Here is a 21,239-nt window from a genome sequence, read left to right on the forward strand (position 1 = left end):
AAAAGTGAGCATTTTGTAGTCTTTGTGCTCACAAGCACTACTTCAAAATCTGTTATAGCAATAGTGTCAGGTGTCCATTGAAACACAAAGTCTTCGACATGACTTAGTTAATGTATAAAAAAATTCCTACTGTTTGAAGCATTAGACTTCGCAAAAATTAATCAGCCAGTCACTGTTTTATCATAACTCACTGGTTAATGAGCTTCAAAAGGAGAGATTGGCCAGTTAAAAAAAATCAAATTAAACCAGTTTTAAAATAGTGGAGTGTATATTCTTCATTTGTAACCATTCGAAAATTGTCAGTGATTCAGCTTTACTGTTTCAGCTAGTAAAAGGTAAGTAAAGGTTCTTCCTTCTGTACAAAAGATAGTTTTACATCTTGATTTAAAGCAATTCACAGAAGCTATAACAAACAAAAATCCCATTACCTATTTATTCTATGGAATCAGAAGTATTATAAGTAGGTATGAATACTCCTAACTAATGTCTAAAGCCTGTGACAGTTGTTCAATTACTTGTTTAAAACTTACTGGTTTAAAAAAATCAGATAAATTACAGAAATATCTGTTAAATACATTTATAATCACCTAAACGACAGACAATGGAAGCGATCTGTTCTATAACCTAGAACATCCTGTCACACTGAATACCAGAACATCAGTACCAGAATGCCCTTAGAACAACCACCAGACACACACGCACAAATCTAAGGTGCTGTACTGATGCAGCATTTGGACTCCAAATGACAGCAGTGTGGCTGAGTGGCAGCCCAACAATGGCTGCAAGCAGTAAGGAGGATACTGAGCAGGCAGTATTGAGGCCAACTCAAAACATGACTTCTCCATGAGTTATGGGATCCCAAGGCAAGCGTGGCAGACAGAAAATTACAATTTGTGCCAGATCTAAGGGCAGGTCATCCTACCCACTAGGATTTTTCTCTCTACTTCAAGGCTCCAAGGCGTTCTATGTACCAAATGTTTGGTAAAATACTAGAAGGTGAACATATGATGTTCCTAGTGTAACAGTCTGATTAGAAATCATTCCCTACTGCAGGCAGAAACGTCACTCTTCTCATGAAGGAAAGTTTCTAATATTTTGTGTGCGAATATTAACAACCGTCACAATTCCAATTATTGCTTGCACTTCTAAAATGCTGAAATTTCCAAACAGAAAAATCTATTACTTTTATACAGTCCAAAAAAATACCTGGACAGGTCAAGTGAAGGCTTGGCAAAGCAGAGTTTGAAGACTGTGTGTAGCTATAAATAGACTTCTAAGCTACAAGCTTATTTTACGTTATACATAGGTGCGTATACAAGGAAAACCAACTCTCCCCTATTTGATGCAAAATGGCACACTGCAATTTGCTGTTCAATTTCACTACTGGAACAACCAATCAGACAAAGTACATCTGACGTCGGTTATAACAAGCAAAACTGTTCTCATTGTCCGTATGTCAAGTAACTGAACTCAATGCATTTGACACACTAACACACACAAAGCATGATTTGTTAGAAATAGTCTCCCCTGCATCACAGTAAAAATATTTTAGACTACACTCTTTTAATTCCCGTTTCCTTGGGTTTCTATGCAAAAGTACTCACACCCTAAAAGGGTGCTAAAAAAGGCTTGCTCCAACTGCTAAGATAGATTTACAGAGTGTGAATCAAAAACTATGTTGCAAATTACTCTTTTCCCCATTAAAATATCACACAATTATAATTCTAATAGGGCTTTGTGCAGTGTAAGTTTTTTCTAGAGGAATTTCTGCATGCCTGTGCAAACTACACTACCCATATACAATGCTATTTCAGAAAAGGCTTCCACTGACATGACAAATCATTATAGGGTATTACGATGAGAACAAAGCTCAGGCTAAGAAGAAAGTAATAAATGCACCAGCCCTCAGTAGTAGCTGCAGTTCTGTTTATCTTGTGGTGTGCAGAATGTGTGCTTTAGAGAGATCGGGGCATTTAAGTAACATCAACACAAACATAATTTTTGAAGCTGAAGCTCTAGTTGTTCCTGTTTCCCTTTGTCCTCACACAAGTGCATGTACGGCCTCATTTTTTAACTGGTTCTCAAAAAATTGAGGAAGGCTGGCAAGGAATGTGCTCAAAGCTTAACACCTTTGCAGTCTGGAGGAACGTTGCAGGGCATGCAGTCTGAAAACCTAATTGCTCTCAATTGTAAATACCATGACCTAACTTTAGCCTTTTAAACTAAGGCTTCAGATCATTCACAAGCCCCTTCAACATTCACTGACATTCTGCGCTTTTCCGGTAAGATGGGTTTTCTGCCTTGTAGTGCTGAAAGCACCAAACTGACTTGCACATGGAAACCAGCTCAGAATAGATCATGCAACATAAACAAAAGATACACCATGGCAGTCGTTGCTGAAATTAAACCAGCCCCTTTTGCACTCAATTCTGCATAATTTCCATATGATACAGAAAAGAACTCAAGTAAAGTAGGCTTGATATGACAGAGGTACAGCAAAAAAAGGCAGAAGTCCCTGCTGGGAAGAAAAGACTACAACCACTCAAGGCACAAATGAAATTAAGTACATTTGATCCAGTGTTTCTTGTCTAGGTTTCTGAAAAGATCCAGGAGAAAAAGGCAGTCATTGGGGAGAAGCAAAGCGTGCTCCTTCAAGGCAATATTGCTGTAATTTCTTCTGGTTCCCTTCTGTCATACTGTGGCATGCATATTTATATATGTGCACGAGTAATGACGTGTTTACTCATGTTAGTGATCTATGAGCTAATCTTCCTCCAAATCTTAAACAGCATCACACTTTCAAAAACAAATTCTAAGCTGAATGATCAATACATGTAGATCTAGCGCCACTTTTATATTGACATCTTTATATTGTCCAACACTTCCCTTAAAAAACAATTCTACACAGCATGCAATTTCGTCACCTTGTTGTCAGGACTCCTAACATTGGTATCACTGCAGCTTCTCTGGGAATTTATGCTAGCACCTCACAAGTTGTCATTTATGAAGTTATTCTTACTATTTACTTTTTGTGGTTTGTTACTTTGTGTTGTATCCTGTGTGGACACACAGAATGCTCTTCCCCCCTTGTTATGCATTATTGTGGATGGAAGATATGGATCTTCCTTACATTTCTCTAAGATGAATAGGCAACTTGATAACTGTTGTTTTTCTTTCTGAAGTCTGCTGAGAAGTGAGATTTTAAAGATCTAGTATGTGTCTTTAGGATTTTTTTAGGATGCAGAAGTAAAGCTGTAGGATGAAAGGCAAGAGTCAGTCTGCCTCTAGTTAATGAGTGAAATAAGACAAGCATTCTTGTAGAAAAACAAACATAAACATCACACTCAAGAGACTATGAACACTTATTTAAAGGTCACTGTGGTCAACACTAATATTAAAAACAGCTAAAGAATTGAAAATAGTGGTGAGAATTACTTTGAATTTTAGTAAGTACACTAAAATGAAACTAAGAAAAAACCCTTTGAAATAGAACAAATCCAACTAATCCAAGTTCAGATTCTGCATTAAGAGATTTCTGCAATCCTTGTCTCTTTTCTAGTACTACACACGGGGCATGACTAATCTCATCATACACAGAAGCTAAAGTATTCACATTCCTCTCAAAGTCCCATTTTGACTTGATTATACAGTGACAACTTACCAATAACTTTAACAAAATAGGCATCTGCTTCAAAGTTATTTTTCAATGTATGGATAGCAAAGTCCTTGTTGGAGCTGCCTTTGCTTAGCACGATGATATCCAAGATTCCCTAGAGGGGAAAAACAATTTACATTAGAAACTTATCTAGGTTTCCTCTAGATAGCATAAAATTTAGCAAACTAATTCCATTAGTGATACAAAGTAAAAAATAGAGCCTGTGCACCGAGGTTTACATGTTCACTACTGATTACAATATCTTTCAAATCTTATTAATCTGTGGCAATTTAGACAGAGTGCTCCATCCACAGCCAACCAGGACAATGCTCCGTGGCTTCTGTCTCACCACTGGAGAGGGTTAGCACACTTGTAGGCAGCAGCTGCTGTCTGCTCCGCTGCCAGGGAGCATCTCAAGAGCAAATGTCCCAGGCTGCAGGCACTGCCGGCCACGTACTGTAAAACCAATGTTTCTACATAGCCGTCTGCTGATGGCACACGGACAGATATGGCAACGCGGAAAAAAAGATGCTCTCTGCTGTAGCAAAGAGTTGAACTTACATCTTCGTAGATGTCAAAGAAGGTTGCTACCACTGCATCCTTGATTTGATTTAGATCCGAAAGCTCCCAAAAAACTTTAAACATACGATGTATGCTCTTGCAGCTTACATTATTGCATGGGACGTTTTCTAGTAAAAATGCTTGTTGATTGCTGTAAGACAGATATATATATATAAATTTATTTGCTATAAACAGTCTAAATAATAGATATCACAAAAATATTGTGATTAAATAATTTAAGTCTGCTGAGGTTAAGTATAAAGAAAAAAGCTAGCAGCCACTGGACGCTCTGAAAGCCATAAATAAGCATTTACCCTAGCTTTACAGACAGAACTATTACCACTATGTTGTGCCTGACTTAAGCTAATGAACACACGAAATAAATGCCTCCAAATCAGCAGGAATAAGTTAACGAACCACCCACTCAAAAGACTGAACATATTCTTACTTTATTCTGAAATAAGTACAAGTGCACTTAGCTGCTATTTTCCTTACTCCCTCTACAGTTCTTCAGGTTAAACACTACTTTAAAAGCGTCAGTGCTTTTTCATTATTTTACACCAACTTATTCCCACTTCAGTCCCATTAAGACATTCTCTTACCCATTGCATCATGTTTTAAACAAATTTAAGATTAGCCCAAATGTCCATAGGTATTTTTCCATTGTTTCAAAACAAAATAGAAAACACGAAACCCAATCTACTAGCACAGTAAAAATAGGACAAGACAAACCAAATCAGGCATTTCCTGACATACAATAATTACTGACAGGAAGGTAGCCTGTAATAGTGAGAAGAAACAGACCAAGCAAGCAGAGTACTGTCTAGTACAGCAGACTCCCCCTTCTTAGGCAACGATCCATACTTGCCCACTAGTCAGTGGGTGAGACAAGATCCACTGAGCATACCAATGGCAACAGCGCTGTAGTGTCCTTGACACTACAACAGTGCCGCTCTCGCTGGGCCGGGGAAAACTTTCAGACTTTACCAACTAGGCGCCTGATTCCTTGGCAGGTCTGAATGCTGGGAGTCCGCTAGAATCCATCATTGCCTGGGCAACGGGAACAGATGAAGGCTCCTCCTCCCTTCCTGGTGGCAGAGCCAGGAGGTAGAGCACACAACATTCTGTAAAGCTAGCTAAGCATGTTAGAGCCCAGGGCGATAATCAACACATCTTCTTCATTGCGACCTTGAACATGCTGCTGTCTTAGAGGCCGACAAGGTGGCTGTCCGTATCTTAATCGCACCCAGTGCCTCCAGGATTCAGTCACACGCATGGCATTTCTCTTTAGGAGTTTTTATTTTTCTCTGTTTCTATGGTATGTGTCAGATAATTTGCTATTCCTAAGAATCACATCTCACAGTATTACTATTTCTGCTCCATCCGTTTCAGAAACAGTTAGAGAAGGGTAAAACATCTACCCCAAGAAAAGACATGTCTGGCACCAAAAGAAATAAGTTTCGTTGCCTGTTGCAGAGTTAATAATTCAGAATCTGCAATGGGAAAAATCTATTTAAATTCACATTTTTTAAATTGCTAAAAATTATTAGATACTTATGTAAAAGACAGAAGATTATCAAGCTTGCATTACACTGGGTACAGAGTATTGTTCGAGTCTAAACAATAAGCCTTGTGAACAAATAGACACAGGAGTTTCTTTATTACAGGAACCTTGTTTACTTCCTTTCCTTGATAGCATGTGTTTAGTGACTGTCACAACATCACAAACTGGACACACAGCAAAACAACACCAGCTGCATTGTGAGAAAAAAGGGCAATATCAATGAAAGTGGCACTGGGCAAGAAAACGCCACTTTCCTTCGCTCTGCTGCATCAGCAAGAGAAACACAAGGCAAACAAGAGGAAGAAAACCCCAATCCCAACTCCTGAACAGCTGTGGAAGACTGAAGGGTGCACAATAGGAGAGCGACCTTGTAGAGGAAAGAAATGAATAAGTTGACAGGTGTAGTGTCCCTTGTGCAGAGCAGCAGAAGTCTGGAGAACAGAGTCAGAAGAGAGCTGAAAGTCTACTTATCTTTGTCTTAATAGGCAGCAGGAAATTTCATTCCGTACTACAACTGATTTATATCCATTCGGCCTCTTTGGAAACACAAATACAAGCTTGCCTAGGAAAATGAACTCAAAGTTCACGTTAAGCACAGGAAATGGTAACTAAATGTTAACCTGCAAGTACACACACAGAGGTTTAGATTCACTACCATGAGTTGTGCAAGGCTGAAATCTGATTTTTATATTTTGATTTTTTAAAGACTCAGTGTTACTGCTCACCACTAAAACCAAGACCTTGCAGGATAACAAAGGAAAATAATGAAAATCTAAAGCTAACGACAACTCTTACCAGTGGTGAGAAAGATGGGATACAACAAAGTTTAAATATCAACTGCAATATTAAACTTCTTTCAACTTTGGGGTATTTTTTTAAGTGGAATTTATAGAAACTTGTCACTCCACTGGAACCATGCAAAGGCTTTTTTTCCCCCGTTTATAATCTAGCTATTATGTGCTTTATAATTAAAGCTGAGCCTTCTTTCCTGTCAATTTCCGAGGTAATGCCTTGGCATTTATTTTATTGATGTCTTCAAATTGTTTTGCCTTCCATTCCAGCATTAAATTCCTCTTATTTCCTCTAAAAGCATCTTTGAAAAGTGAAATAAGAAGAGTAAATAACTAATCAGACATGTAGCTTCCAACCAACTGCTTCAACTTGAGAATATCACTTGGGTGTCTTCTATACCACCTTGTTTTTTCCTTTTTAAAAAATGGATAGTATTGTCAGGAACTAAGTTACAAACTCATGTTTAACTTCAAAATGATTCAACTTGATTCTTAACTTTCCTCACATTTCTGGCCATAATTTTGAATTACATATCCTGCCATTAGTATTCGAACAGTATTAGCCAACTAAAACACACTTGAAATATTAGTATTTTCTGCTGAAAATATTAATTTCAGATATGTTAACATATGTGTAGGTAGTTCTTCCTTTTTTTGATGGCAATTGAGTAAGCGTGACTTTCCTTTTCCTCAAGTATTTTCATCTCATTATCTCTTGATAAAGTACTAGGTAGGGACTTTATCGTGACTATGTAGGATTCTCTACAGCATCGAGAAACAATTTCATGATAACTACCTCTAAAAAGCAAACAAATGCACTCACGCAGCAACCTGTGAATACAGGAAAAAAGCAGAAAGCACTCATTTGTCAGTGGGGGTCAGTCTTCAAGTTTGCCCCAGAAATACAGACCTTTTCCCCACAAAAAAGAGCACCATGTGCTTACGTCCTTGCAGCTTTCCTCACATCCCTGGATGTCCACAGCCTGGGCGCTGTTGTCTGGCATCCAATTTGCAAAGTTTCGGTCTATACTGTTATTTATCGCCAGTGTCAGAGCAAGAGATTGTGTCCAACATCGCCGTTACCTTTACCAGTGAAAAACATCCCTTTTGAATAAAAGCATAATTGAAAAAGATGCTTCTTTAGATTATGTCTGCATCACAAGATGCCAATTATTAGCATCTAATTTGGAAACAAGTGGTTAAACAAAATATGTTTCATCTAATAAGGTGGGAGAAGGATAGGTATTCAGAGATTCATGTGTAGTACTTCCATTTTTAATGCTACCAGAGTCAATTTAAAACCAGCATGTGAAAAAACGTGTAAGTTTAGATAAGATAGGAAGTAGAGATGAACCAATTGACAATTACTGATAAAAATCCCATTACTTATTATTATTCTATACACATACACAATTGCTAATACATTCATAACTAAAGGGAAGAAAAATTCATCTATCTGTCTAGCCTGAAGAAAAATCTGTGGACTGGAATTCTAATGTGCAGGTTTTCACTCAGGTCAAAAGTTAAAAGAATTCATAATGGATAGATAAATGTGTACGGGGCTGCTGTGAATTTAGGATCTTTACCTGCTGGAATTCACCAAGTCTCTGGGTTCAAACCCCCACCACACCTGCAAGCACACGTGAGACTCCTTTCTTCTGCTGTTGCTGTTAATGAATGTCTCCATGCTGTCAGAATGTCACACGTTTGTATTTGAAATCAAAAGGACGTGGCAGGAGATTAAACAGAGTAGGCTTACAGTTCTGAGAATACTTAAAGCTATTAATAATTTTCCTGACTTACTCACCTGGAAGGACAGGAAACCAACGTTATGCCTAACTATCATATCTTTATTTCAGTGGGACGTAGGTATTTAGGGATTTGATCCAAGAGAGGTCTCCTGAACTGTGATGAAAGCATATAATTGATTTTAATCATATTCTTCCATTATCATGTCAGAGTATTTTCAGATGAATAAAGTGGTTTCTGCCTCCTTTAATTTCTTTAAGTTACAGGCAGCAACTAGAAGCTAGGCTTCCTACACTATAGCACAGGTCAAGGTCAAGAGTTTACAAAAATGCTTTTATCATTTAATCACAGTAATCAATCACTGAAATTGGATCTGTAGATGTAGCATGAGAGGCTTCAGAGAACGAAATAAACAGCTTGATCCAAAAGTGTTTAAAATCAAATAAGGTTTTCATCTTAATTTGCTCTAATTTAAGAAGAGCTTTAAATTTAATTCCTGCTTCTTTTTTCTCTACACTCCATGACCCAGTTAGATGTTTTAAAAAGAAGAATTTGCTTAAGTATCTCAGAAACAATAAATTAATATCACTCTGAAAGTGACGTTTGATGGTGGGTGCAAAAAATGTGACTTTCAGTCCCATCCCAGCGTATGAAAACCCTGATCACTTTTCTCCAAATACTAGAAATACACAGCATTAACATGCAATGTATTTCTTAATTCTTACTTACTCTTTTTCTGCCAGACTTCCACAGCTCTCTGAACTTCCCTTTTAATAACCTGTCAAATCATCTGCCAGCACCTTCAGTCCCTACATCTCACTGTGTCACTCAGCTTTGAAGTCAAGTTTCAAAATAACTTCAAGATGCACGCAAACTGAATAAACAAACAATTTGAGAATCAAGGGGAATGAGGATAGAAGTGCACTCCAGTAACTCATTGCAATGAGACACAGGTAACTTCCCAGGCTTTTAAGGAGTAACCAGCTATTAACTAGTTAAGTCTTTTATATATTACATTGCCATAATTATATACCAGCCAGAGAAGAGAAGCTCCCAAGAATCTTAGAAGATAAAATAACTCCAAATAAACTTCTTCACTCCATGAATCTTCATCAAGTCCTTCTAAGTGCATTAGCCATAAGGATGCACATCAGAAGATAGCCTACAGTACAGCTCAAACCACAAGATTTGTGGGACTTAAGTGTAAACAAAGACAAGAACAGCTTTATAGTTTAGATGTCATGCTATTTCTGTGGCACATGAAAGACCAGTTCTGATCTGCTCTCTAGACTGCGTGCAGTCTTCAGTCAACGGCTGCTGAACAGAAGATGCTCCCAACTAAACAAAGCTGTGGAGAGAAAATCCTTACATTCAAGGCCGTGGTGCTATAGCTTTTTGTGTGCAAGTTTTGGGCAGTGACAGCATCACCTCCTTCTCTCCATACTGGAATATAAACAGCTGCTGTGGTAGATATTTTAAGGCTCAGAGGTACAGAGACAGAGCTCAGCTGCTCACTGCTGTGTCTCTGAATCATATCATGCAGGCTGAATATAAGAACACAGCTCTTCAAACTGGGTCATTTGTAGGCATGTGTCACTACCTGAAGAACTCTAACACAAAAATGTCAGTGAGTGACATGCTTAGGCAGCCATTAGAGGATCTATACACTGTGCTGAGCTCCTCAGTTCTTTTTCTCACTAAGTATTAATTCAAACTATCAACCTGCATCCAAGCCCATCTAAATACCATACTGAGAAAGATGATAAATACACCTGTAAGAGAGACTTGTTTTGTCTTGTAATGCACTAGTGCAAGTATTTGTCACAGATCCCAGTAAAGATGATGTTGAGACTCCATAAGGTATTGGCTAAAGCACCTTTTACAAGTGATGACATAAGGAAGAAAAAGGCCACAGCATAGATAATCTTACATCTCTTTTGATGCTGGAAAATGCAAGTTGTGCAGCATCAGAGAGACCCCTAGGGCATGGCAGGAATCTGGTCTGTAGTGAGGTTCACTGACATTTAGGTCTCCAAAGCTCTTTTAGGTTTTTCTTAGAAGTAAACAATTCTATTAATCATTCCTACTGTCAGGCAAAAAGATGTTCACATGAAAACATGCTGCTTCGCTTCAAGGTAAAGGCAAGGATATGCCAGTGGTATCATCACCAGGTGCCAAGCGAGAGCTGCCTACAGGCTCCTGCGTTATGATTAGCTGGCTCAGTTTATCCTGCAGCCAAGTGATACGTGCGGAACAGCACCAGCATGCACCTACTCAGGTCAACTGTTATGTGGATCAGCAACTCCTCCATGTACAACAGTCTCCCCGTGAGCATCACCACCTGACCTCTCCCACCTCACACCAGATGGTGGCATACGAAGTACTGGGAAAGCAGGTAATGAAGACAAAAAATGGGGGAGAAAGATTACATTGACAAATTTAACAGAGAAGTCTAGAAGCTTCTTTTCGTTTTTCTAGGAGATGCGGAGTTTAATTATTTCAGTGAAGTCTGGACAATATAAAACCACTGGTGATTGGTTACTAGGTGTATCTAAAATTCCTGGTTCTAAAAAGGAGCAAACCAGTCCTGCATTTTTCAGCAGTCACCAGTGTTCACTGCTTGTGACAGCATGGAGCAGGCTCCCCAGCTCTCAGCACTAGTATTTAGCCAACACTGAAAGCTTAAGTCAGGATTTTACAGATTATTTAGGAAAGGAAAGGGAGAGATAATCAGCTCCTGTGATCCGCAAGGCGCGTGTGAAACGATACTTCATGCTTCCCTTCCTCTATGCAACCCCACCAAGAGTCACAGCCTCTGCCTGTACAATCACACATTCTAAATACACCACCAAAGTGGTACCTTTTAAAAGCAGACATTTAGCAGAGATTAAAAGTCTTGTTCACTTGATAAAATGAACGAGATGCACTAAAATTAGTAATTTGTATCACTGATAATTAAGCACGCATTGGATAGTCTTTATTTCTAGGCTTACATATACTCTACCTTCCAGATGTGTTTTTTAGTATAGCAAGAGCATCTGGGTAGCCATCCATATTGTAATCTCCAATATGAAGCGTAATTGGAAATGAAATTTCTGCTGAAGATGTGTCATTTTGATACGGTACGAAGCCCCAGAGAGTGTCTTTATTTCTGAAGTCTTGCAAGACTGGAATCCACTGTAAAATAAAACAAGAAAAGAACAACTAGTTAAGAAAATCAATTTTATTTACTAAAACGACCTCATTATTTTTTTTAAAAAAGCTGACATTCTTTCACTGCATGAGGATTCTTAATAATTTACAAATTTATAAAAAGGAAATAAGGACTATTTCTTAACTCTGTCATCAAATGCAAAATTAATTTGAAGTACTTTCAATGCACTAAATCAATCCAGAACAGAAAAAATAGGTAAGGCTGTAAGAATACAGGACCTGTGTTTTGAAATGTGTCCAGTGTATAGAGGTATTCAGGAACAACTTCACTGAATTCCAGGCTTGCCTGGAATTTGTATTAACCTTTGAGTTTAGGTAAGCCCAAACCATCAGGGCCTTGAGATCCTGAGCCCCTTTGTTTTTGTTGGAATTGAAAGAAATAGGCAACATTAAAGCAGGAGGAGGGATGCAGCCTCATGAGATTTGTGGACAACACCAAATTGGGGAATACAATCAAAATGCTTCAGGGCAGGGTGGCCATCAGAGGGGACGTAGGAGGACAAGAATGGGCAAACAGGGACCTCAAAGCAATCAGCAAAGGAAGTCCTGCCCAGGGGAGTAAACCCCAGCAGTGGCACAGGCTGGAGACCGGCCCAGAACTGTTGGGTAGATGCTCCTAGAACAGGTGCACGGGTCCTGGTAAAGAGCAACCTAAAGCCGAGTGGCAGCTACAACAACAAACTGCCTACTACACTGTAAATGCTGCTTGTGCTCCTGTGGACTGAGGCGAGGGGTTACTTGTACAGTACTTGTCAGGCTGCATCTAGATACTGTGTCCAGTTTCGTGCCCCACAAGAAAGATTTGAAAATATTGAGTGTTTAGAGAAGAGATACCAAGACAATTGGGTACTGAGCATTTACTTAAAGGACAGGCTGAGGGCACAGGTCTTTTTAAGCCTGCAGAACAGCAGATTTAAGGAGGACCTAATAGTGACTTTCCAATATCTGCAAGGAGATAACTGAGAAGATGGAACCAGGCTCCCTGATGAGATATGTGGCAAAAGCACAAGCGAGAATGGTCACAGACTGATCCAAAGCCAATTCCAACTAGAGATAAAACAAACAAACAAAAATTCACATAACTAAACTAGGAAAGACTCCTTGGGAGTTTTCAAAGCTTAACTGGACAAAGCTCTAAATAACCTGGCCTTGAATTCAGTGTTAACCCTCCTTAAAGCAGGAGGCTGGATCTCCTAAGGTTCATTTCAGCTTCAATTATTCTATTATTCATGGATATGTAGAAGTTCAAGAGCTTCATTTCCCCTCCCGTCTCCCCAGCAGCACCAGATACTGAACTGTTTGATAGGAAATTAAGATTACAGTATCAAATTGAAAGTACAAAAGAAATGCAAAGTATAATTTCTCCAGGACAAGAAATAGCATATATCTGCACTTATTTTCCACCAAGTGCTACACAGATGCTAAACAGGCATTTATCTTAATTAAAATCAAACTAATTTCACAAGTTGTTAGGAAGCTGAAGTACTAGGCTCAACATTTCAATGGTACAGGAAATTCAGTGCCATTTTTAAAGCCAGAAGTAATCTTATAGTTAACTAATTGACATTGCCTTCAAAAAAAGGACAGAAGGGTGTCATCCTAAAGGATCACTATCACCAGCGTCAAAAGCACTTAATAGCATCCTAAATGTCTCTCATCCAAGCTTTAATTCCTGCCACATGGCAACTGCATGTGACACATGGACTGCTCCCTTGAGAGTACATCCAAACCATGTGCGTTTCAGAGAAGCTCCCAAATTATTGAAGACGTGTACTGAGGTCAACTTTGTTTGGATACCACAGAAGGCTTAGGAGCCTGCAACAGTTCTGGCAGACACTGCACGTTGTCAGTGCATGTCAGCCTGAGTAAGTGCCGACACCTACAGTGATCCTGATGAAAACTCAAAGCTGAAGTTAAACATATTTTGACACAGCCCTTCCCACCCAGCGTGTGTTTGCCTGTTTAGTTACTGTGAGCCGCTGAAGGGTTGGAAAATCTATGAGAAGATATGGAAAATAAGAAAAAGACTTTTACTCTGAGGGGAATTTTTCAAAGGGCTGGACTTCGTAGCACTTATTTGTCATGCAGAAGACAGATGAAACAGTATTATCACAAAATACTGTAATCTTGAACAACACTGATTGAAATCAAACCCATGAAATATAATATAGTTTTTACTTTACACGGTCACTGCAGTGAAATCCAATTATATCCATCATATACTTTCTAAACGTTCCCATGTATGCTAACACTACTTTAAAAAAGCAAAATTAAAAATGAATTCTTAGGTGAATTCCAATCTGCATTCTGTTTTTACTCTACTCGAGGAGTGATTCAGAGAAAGCCACTTCAGAATCATAAGGCCTACAATGAAATGCAGGGACATAAAGGGATAAGTAAGCAAAACAAACATCACCTACCACCACCAAGCGCTAGAGTAAGATCCATTCATCTCACTAAACCAGCTGTGGGACTCCATACAGCAACAGCTGTAGGACATTTCAAAACCACCAGCCGTGTTTGATGTGTAACCAGAGCACTTTCAAGCACCACACAGCACTTATGCTGATAGTTCAAATTCAGAGTAAAACACACTTCTGGTGAAACTCATTCTGTGTATTTCTGTTCTAATCAGCAGTGTCATATAATGTAATGCAAAATTACTTGTTCCTGTGCATCAGGACATATATTTAAGAGACTAATTCTGTGATGATACAGAAGACAAAAGTTGGAAATATGTTTGCCAATAATATAAATGTATTTGATAATCGAGTTTCATGTTTGCTGTTAGTATCTTAATAGGAAAAAGGCTAAACCTAATTTTTTTTTCCTTTTACCCCGAGACTGGAATAGGTGGGTACAATGAGGACACACAGAGTTATTTTTCTGCAGCTTTCTGATCATATAATTTCTGTTACCTTGCTCAGATGAAAAAACAGACTGAATAATGGAAAGAGTGCATTGAACAGAAAATTTAAATGAACACATAACATTCATTCAGAGAAATCCAAGATTTACTTCTGTTAAATTCCACTGCATGGCACCACTAATACCCTTACTTAAAACATTTATATAGATATTTTTACTCTTCTGATTAATGATTTTCTAAAGTATTGTAAGAAAAATGACCTTATTTAAGTGTTTGTAAATTTGCTTCTAAACTCTTCAAGTACTTGTGTTTCAACAAGTAGAAGGGAGAATGCCTTATCACTCTGTGCAAACAGCATCTTTCATATACGGAAAAAGAGATCTCAGGGACTTAAAAAAAACTTAAAACTAGTTCGGCTCACCCCACTTAACTCAAAAAGGGCTAATTTCTTTCAGAGTCTTCATTCCTCTATACATTTGGAAAGGCAGGTCTCTTCCTCTAAAGCCTGCTCACAGTTTTTTTGAGCCCAAACTGTGGCATTAAGACATACAAATTTTTAAACCATGGCCAGAAACCTATGCAGCACAAACCCCATCTAGTTAGCTGCCCGTTTCCAGGCCACCTGACCCAGGTAGGGAGCCCACCATGAGCCAGAAAAGTGTCTGGAAACTGGCAGCCTCCTCTTGGCCAACACCTTTTCTGGAAATGTCACGGTTTCTCTTCCTTTCTATGACAAACATTATCCCATCCCAAGAGTGGCCTGAAAGAACTGGACACAGCAACCAAAGTTCTTATCCTAGGGGGCTCCCCCTGTACTGTATGCGCACACTGTAGCTCAGCTGCATATGACAATAAATCCCGTGATTTCAGCATGCATTAGGCTTTCAGGGTGCATGAAGGCCCCCTGAATTCTGTATCCAGTACAGTACCTGCTATTGCACAAAAATAAACAAAGTAAATTTCCTACCCATTACCCCAGGAACTTATGTTGTTCAAAGCCTGGAAGACGACAAACCCCAGCATTGACTTAGCAACACAGGAAAAAGTAACCAAAGCAGTAAAAGTCACATTTTCAAGGCTGGAATGTTGTGCTCAGCCTCACAGACGCTTTGAGAAAGAACAGAAATGATGACAAGATGTTGTAGAAGCTGAGATTTAGGAAAATTACAGCAGCTGCAATTCCCCTCCCCCTTTAAAATGTTAGAGAAGAATAAGGAAAATTCTGACAGTGACCAACTGCAGCTGATGATCAGTGCTGTCAGATCAACCCCTCCAGACCACAGAGACCCGTGCTTTGCTGCAGGATGCACTGTTGTGCTCTCCTTCACAGCTGCTAGACTTGTAAAGGAATATAGCAGTAACCTCTCTGTTGTACAGAGAGGTGATATGTCATCAAGCCCACAAAGAAACACTCAGATGAAGAGACTGAAATCATACTGTTTGCCTCAGGAAATAAATGAAATACTTGGCAAAATTAAAAGGAGGATTAGTCATTCCTAAGAACACTGTAATATCTAGAGTTTCTACAATGAACAGCACTGGGGACTTTAAACCAAGTTTCAGTGAGAACTTGGTCTAATTTTCAGAATCTAGTTGAGAGATCCAAATCAGCTGGCAGATTAGTCTGCAGGTGAATTTAGAGCAATCTGAGACATCCTTACACCGGCCACAATCTCAAACAGTGTATGGGATTCTGCTCCAGGGCTGACAGCAATCCTTCTGTTGCTATGGAAACATTCACATTCTTTTACAGTTTCAGTAGGTCTGCATCTCCTCGTACGGATTTTGTTGGCCTTTACTTGTGCTCTATCATCCATAACGAAAAAATTAATCTGAGATATTTTTAATACTTATCAAGATGAAATCATTAAATAGATTAAAACTTACGGTGAAAGATTATCCTTGTAATAATTCTTCTAGATGTGCTTGGCTTTCCAGTAGCCATCCAGCTGTGCCAAAGACACCATAAGAAGTATACAGCAGACTGACAGGTATTGAATGAGACTCTACCAGCACGACTCCAAAGCCTGATGTGCCATTGCGTGCCTCTCCACAGCATATTTTTAGAACCACAAATGCTACAGATGTGTTTTTCTCATCGCTACACATTTCATCCCAATGCATCACACCCTATCATGGAACTGTATTAACGTTTTTCCATTTGGTTTCATCAAATGTCACAACAAACAAGAAGGAAGGACAGAACCAGGTCCAGTTACTGTAGGCAAAATATTTCCAGTGAGACAAGCATTCAATTTGTGATCTTTCAGATCCGAGATCAGCAAGTTTCTTAAAAGAAAAATAAATCTGGAAACCAGAATTCTTATTAACACTAAAAAAGTCCTCCATACAGCCCTACAGCAAGGACTGAACAGAGACAGTGGATATATAGGCTCTAGAGCATGTCCAGAGAAGAGCAACAAAGCTGGTGAAGGGGCTGGAGAACAAGTCTTACGAGGAGACGTTGAGGGAGCTGGGGTTGTTTAGCCTTGAGAAGAGGAGGCTGAGGGGAGACCTTATTACTCTCTAAACTACCTGAGAGAAGGTTATAGAGAGAAGGGAGCTGGCCTCTTCTCCCAAGTGACAGGGGACAAGACAAGGGGCAAGGGCCTCAAGCTGCGCCAGGGTAGGTTCAGACTAGATATCAGAAAGAAATTTTTCAGGGAAAGGGTCATTGGGCACTGGCAGAGGCTGCCCAGGGAGGTGGTTGAGTCACCCTCCCTGAGGGGTTTAAGGGATGGGTGGACGAGGTGCTGAGGGGCATGGTTTAGTATTTGATAGGAATGGTTGGACTCGATGATCCGATGGGTCTTTTCCAACCTGGTGATTCTGATTCACCTTGTCTACCCAACTTTTAAATACCTACAGGGATGGTGATTCAACCACCTCCCTGGGCAGCCTCTGGACTCTCTCCAGAGCCTCTGTTTTCAACTCTTAACACAAACCTTGTTTGTCATCTTGTCCTAGGGCAGTCACGGTGCACAGAGTGCAGTGTTTTGCATACAAGAAAGTAGAAGAAAGTTTGCAATTTCAAACTCACAATACCTGATTCAATCCTAGCTTAGTTAAGTAGATGGCACTTTTTTGACATGTTCTATCTTCACAGACTGGTAATAAATGTTCACTTTGTCCGTCCCCATCTGTCAAAGAGAAAAAAAGGCAGTCAGCTTTGTATTTGCAAAATCAGAAACTCTGTTTGCAGGAGATAATCAGCTGTGAATACTTTATTATTTTTTTAAAATGTGAAAAATACACGAGAGAAACCTGACCTTTTCAAAATCCTTAACCCATTCACCCAGTTTGGGGCTTTTGTTTGAAGACTGTCTTTGTTGATATATTTTCAGCCTGACCCATAATGGAGAGAAAATTTTGAATTTTATTTCTAATGCGAATGTGATATATTTAGAAGAATAAGTGCTTAGTAATTTATTCAATCCCTGTGTTTAGTTGTGAAGAAAATTACCATTAATATAAATCTACCATCACAAGCCTACCATACAAATTTATTTAATGTTGTGCACTGGTTTTAAACTCTTGTCCTGTCAGCAAGACTCTAAGAAGAGTCATGAATTCACGTGTAATATGTTAATATGTAACATAAGATAAAATACAACATGGACAGTTGACTAACACAATGGCGAATAAATTCCAGGCCTACACAATTAAGCAAATCCAAGTAATTTACAGGTTTTCTAAAATGTTCTTCCAGCACCTTTAATCCATGTATTTCCAAAACCTTTACCAGAATAATGACCTTTCATGTTCAAACAAACAAGGTCTATTTCCATCGAGAATTCTGACACTCAATATGTAATGAAAAAAAACCCAAAACAATTCAGTGTTCATAATCTGCTCCAGGACAAGCCTCCATGTTCCCTCTGAACCTGCAGCCCAGCCCAGCCCAGCACGTTCAGGGCTGCGCTGCCCTCCAGCCAAGAGAGGAGCCACCCGGAATTCTCTGGAGGGGCAGGGTGGTGAGTGGATGTCAGCAGCCAAAAGCAGCAGCCAGAAGTGCCACATTAATGCCGACTGCTGCAAGTCTTGATTTCAACCTGACCTGACTTGTGAGAGAGCTGGCATGTGCCAGACCAGGAAAATGTCCGGGACTCTGCTTTTCCAGGCTATGGAATCAAAGCTTGTTGTGTAATAAAGAAATTCATCTTTTCAAGTTGCCCCTTGGCCTGTGCAGTTCCGAGGAGCTCAGTATTGATATATCAAGTGATTTTGTAAAGTTGCTTGATGAAATCTCCATAGTTAATATGCAAAACCTAGACCGTCTGCCAACACCATGGAATCTCCTATCCATTCCCCAATACATTACTGACACAAATGTTCCGTCATACTTTACCTGCACTGTAAGGAACACTTTCTCAGCCTGCCAGGTTACAGTTCCATGCAGCTGAGCACCTTTTAGTATCCACAGATCCACACCAATGCACAGTTCAGTTTCTAGTCCTTCCATTTTTACATAAGGAAGTTGGGACAAAATGGGAGGAGGAGTGATGGAAATACCAAGCACTTCCAAGTGAGAAACCCAGTCACTTTTAGGAGCTTCCTGCATCCCATCTGCCTCATGAGTTACTTCACCTCACCACTAATGAGAATGTAGCTGGAAATAGGACATCAGTGAACAAGAATATCTTCCAAGTCATAGCAGAGGAGTTTAAGAAAACCCGCAATTAACTAAATACATTATTACAGAAAAGTAGCAATCAAAAGAAAGAAAGCCCATTATTCTTCATCTCTATTGTACTATTATCTCTTATTTCTTCCCTAGTTTTTATTTCTAATGCACATCTTATGATGTACAGATCCATCTTTCACTGTTGAGGTTATCTGATCGAAAGCTATTTTCTGGAGACAAATCAGAGACTGCCAAAAATGGTAACACACATTTTACAAATCAATTGCAGCAGTTATCACTTTTGACAAAAATAAAAAGGAATAAAGACAAAACCCACTAGAATATTGGCTAACAGTGTAGAATAGTTTATATAAATGTAAATCTTGCATCAATCTTTGTTCAAAAAACCCAAGAAGGAAAAAACCTGCCCAAAACCTGTGGATGTATCTTCCTGGACTTCAGTAAAGCCTTTGACACAGTTTCTCACAGCATTCTGTTTCAGAAACTGTCAGCCTCTGGCCTGGACAGGCGCACACTCTCCTGGGTGGAAAACTGGTTGGCTGGAGGGCCCAGAGAGTGGTGGGAAATGGAGTTAACTCCGGCTGGAGGCCAGTTCCAAGTGGCGTCCCCAGGGCTCAGTGCTGGGTCCAGCCCTGTTCAATGTCTTTATCAATGACCTGGATGAAGGCATCGAGTGCACCCTTAGCAAGTTTGCAGATGACACTAAGCTGGGTGGAAGTGTCGATCTGCTGGAGGGTAGGGAGGCTCTGCAAAGGGATCTGAACAGGCTGGACCGCTGGGCTGAGACCAATGGCATGAGGTTTAACTCACTGTATTTAAAAGAAAAGCCATGGACACAAAGCCTTCTTCCCATCTTGCCCACGTCTGCAATGTGCTAACGACCCAAGAAGAGTAACTTAGAAGACACAGATGGTGCAGATCGCACCCCACCCAGAGAGAATGTAAGAGAAAAATACCTTGCAGCTGAAGCTTTAACATTGATTTTCAATATTCACACTTACAAAGAACATAAGTCTTCTCAATCTATTCTGAAAGTAAATTTTAGAGAGAGAAAGCAGGAAAAAAAGCTTATAAAACAGATTAAGAACAACATAAAGTTATTGAATAGTGTTATATGTTCAAATGGCAATGTTAATATACTGCAGCATAAGAACATGTTTTAAAACGACTGCACAAAAGGCAAACAGTGTCTCAGAGGTTACTCTGAAAGATACATTGACCCTGCGGTCCTAGCATCCTGCTCAACTGAACACTGCCATGTAGGAACTGTGTGGTCTGCTAATTCGTAATAGTGACAATAGAGATTGTGTAGCTTCAATTCCTGGGTAGGGAGAAGGACAGAGAAGACTGTCTTAGGATTATTAGTTGGATAACAGGATTTTAAACACGATAAAAATTTGAGTTCAGGTCCCTAAAAGACTTGCACAGAACTTTAACAATCTCAATCCATGCTTTGCCAAAAAGTAAGCAAGTTTGCATAGCAGGAGTAAACACAGACTTCGAATTAGGGGAGACTGCACAGATAAATGCAGCAGCCAAGAAAATAAGTGGTGCATGCAAAACACAGAACTGAGGTGAAATTGGCTAAATGCTACTTTAACAAAGTAAGAGTTGTGCTGTATTTACTGATGGGAATACTATCAACAGTTTGATCTAGCTTGGTTTCAGAAAGCTGAGTTTTATTCTCTTTACACACAGGCCACAACAAATTTCTTTGCCTAAACTAAGCAAAATCAGTGACTGATTAACCAAACTCTTACATTCTTAGATCAGATACTACAAAGGGTGATTTATCATTCGCCAATAAACCAACTGAACCAATCATAGTTGAATAGGAGTTATAACATTAACCATTCCTATAAAAATTAACTAATGCACTGTATAAACAGCACAATATTCTATACTAATTGTTTCTGGGTCATGACTTTGAAGACAAATTTCAGTAAACCTTCAGCGTAGCAAGAAAATAACAGGTCTGTGTGTCCAAAATACAGGTCACGTTCATCTCATTACTAAAAAAAACTTGTTTGCTTCCAGAGTGTGCCACTGAAATCCTTAGATTTCTTTAACAAATTTTTCCACTATTTTAAGTGATGATTATTAAAACTTTTGAAAATTGCAATTATTTATCAAAATTCTAGCCAACATCTCTGATTTCTTCCAAAGACAGTACAAGCAGATCTTATAAAAAG

The 21,239-nt window shown here is 39.3% G+C and overlaps 1 protein-coding gene across 1 annotated transcript in view; it reads right to left on the bottom strand.

Annotated features, from left to right (window-relative positions):
- The window catches only part of ITFG1 (integrin alpha FG-GAP repeat containing 1), a 65,648-nt gene that overhangs the window by 17,847 nt on the left and 26,562 nt on the right, over positions 1-21,239 (bottom strand). Inside the window, exons 9-12 of the mRNA XM_069868568.1 lie at positions 17,448-17,542; positions 11,325-11,497; positions 4,217-4,367; positions 3,662-3,770 (exon numbers count right to left, since the gene is read on the bottom strand). Coding sequence (XP_069724669.1) covers positions 3,662-3,770; positions 4,217-4,367; positions 11,325-11,497; positions 17,448-17,542 — 528 coding nt within the window. The remainder of the gene's footprint in view (positions 1-3,661; positions 3,771-4,216; positions 4,368-11,324; positions 11,498-17,447; positions 17,543-21,239) is intronic.

This window comes from Phaenicophaeus curvirostris, chromosome 14 (assembly GCF_032191515.1).
Source record: "Phaenicophaeus curvirostris isolate KB17595 chromosome 14, BPBGC_Pcur_1.0, whole genome shotgun sequence".
Taxonomy (NCBI): Eukaryota; Metazoa; Chordata; class Aves; order Cuculiformes; family Cuculidae; genus Phaenicophaeus; species Phaenicophaeus curvirostris.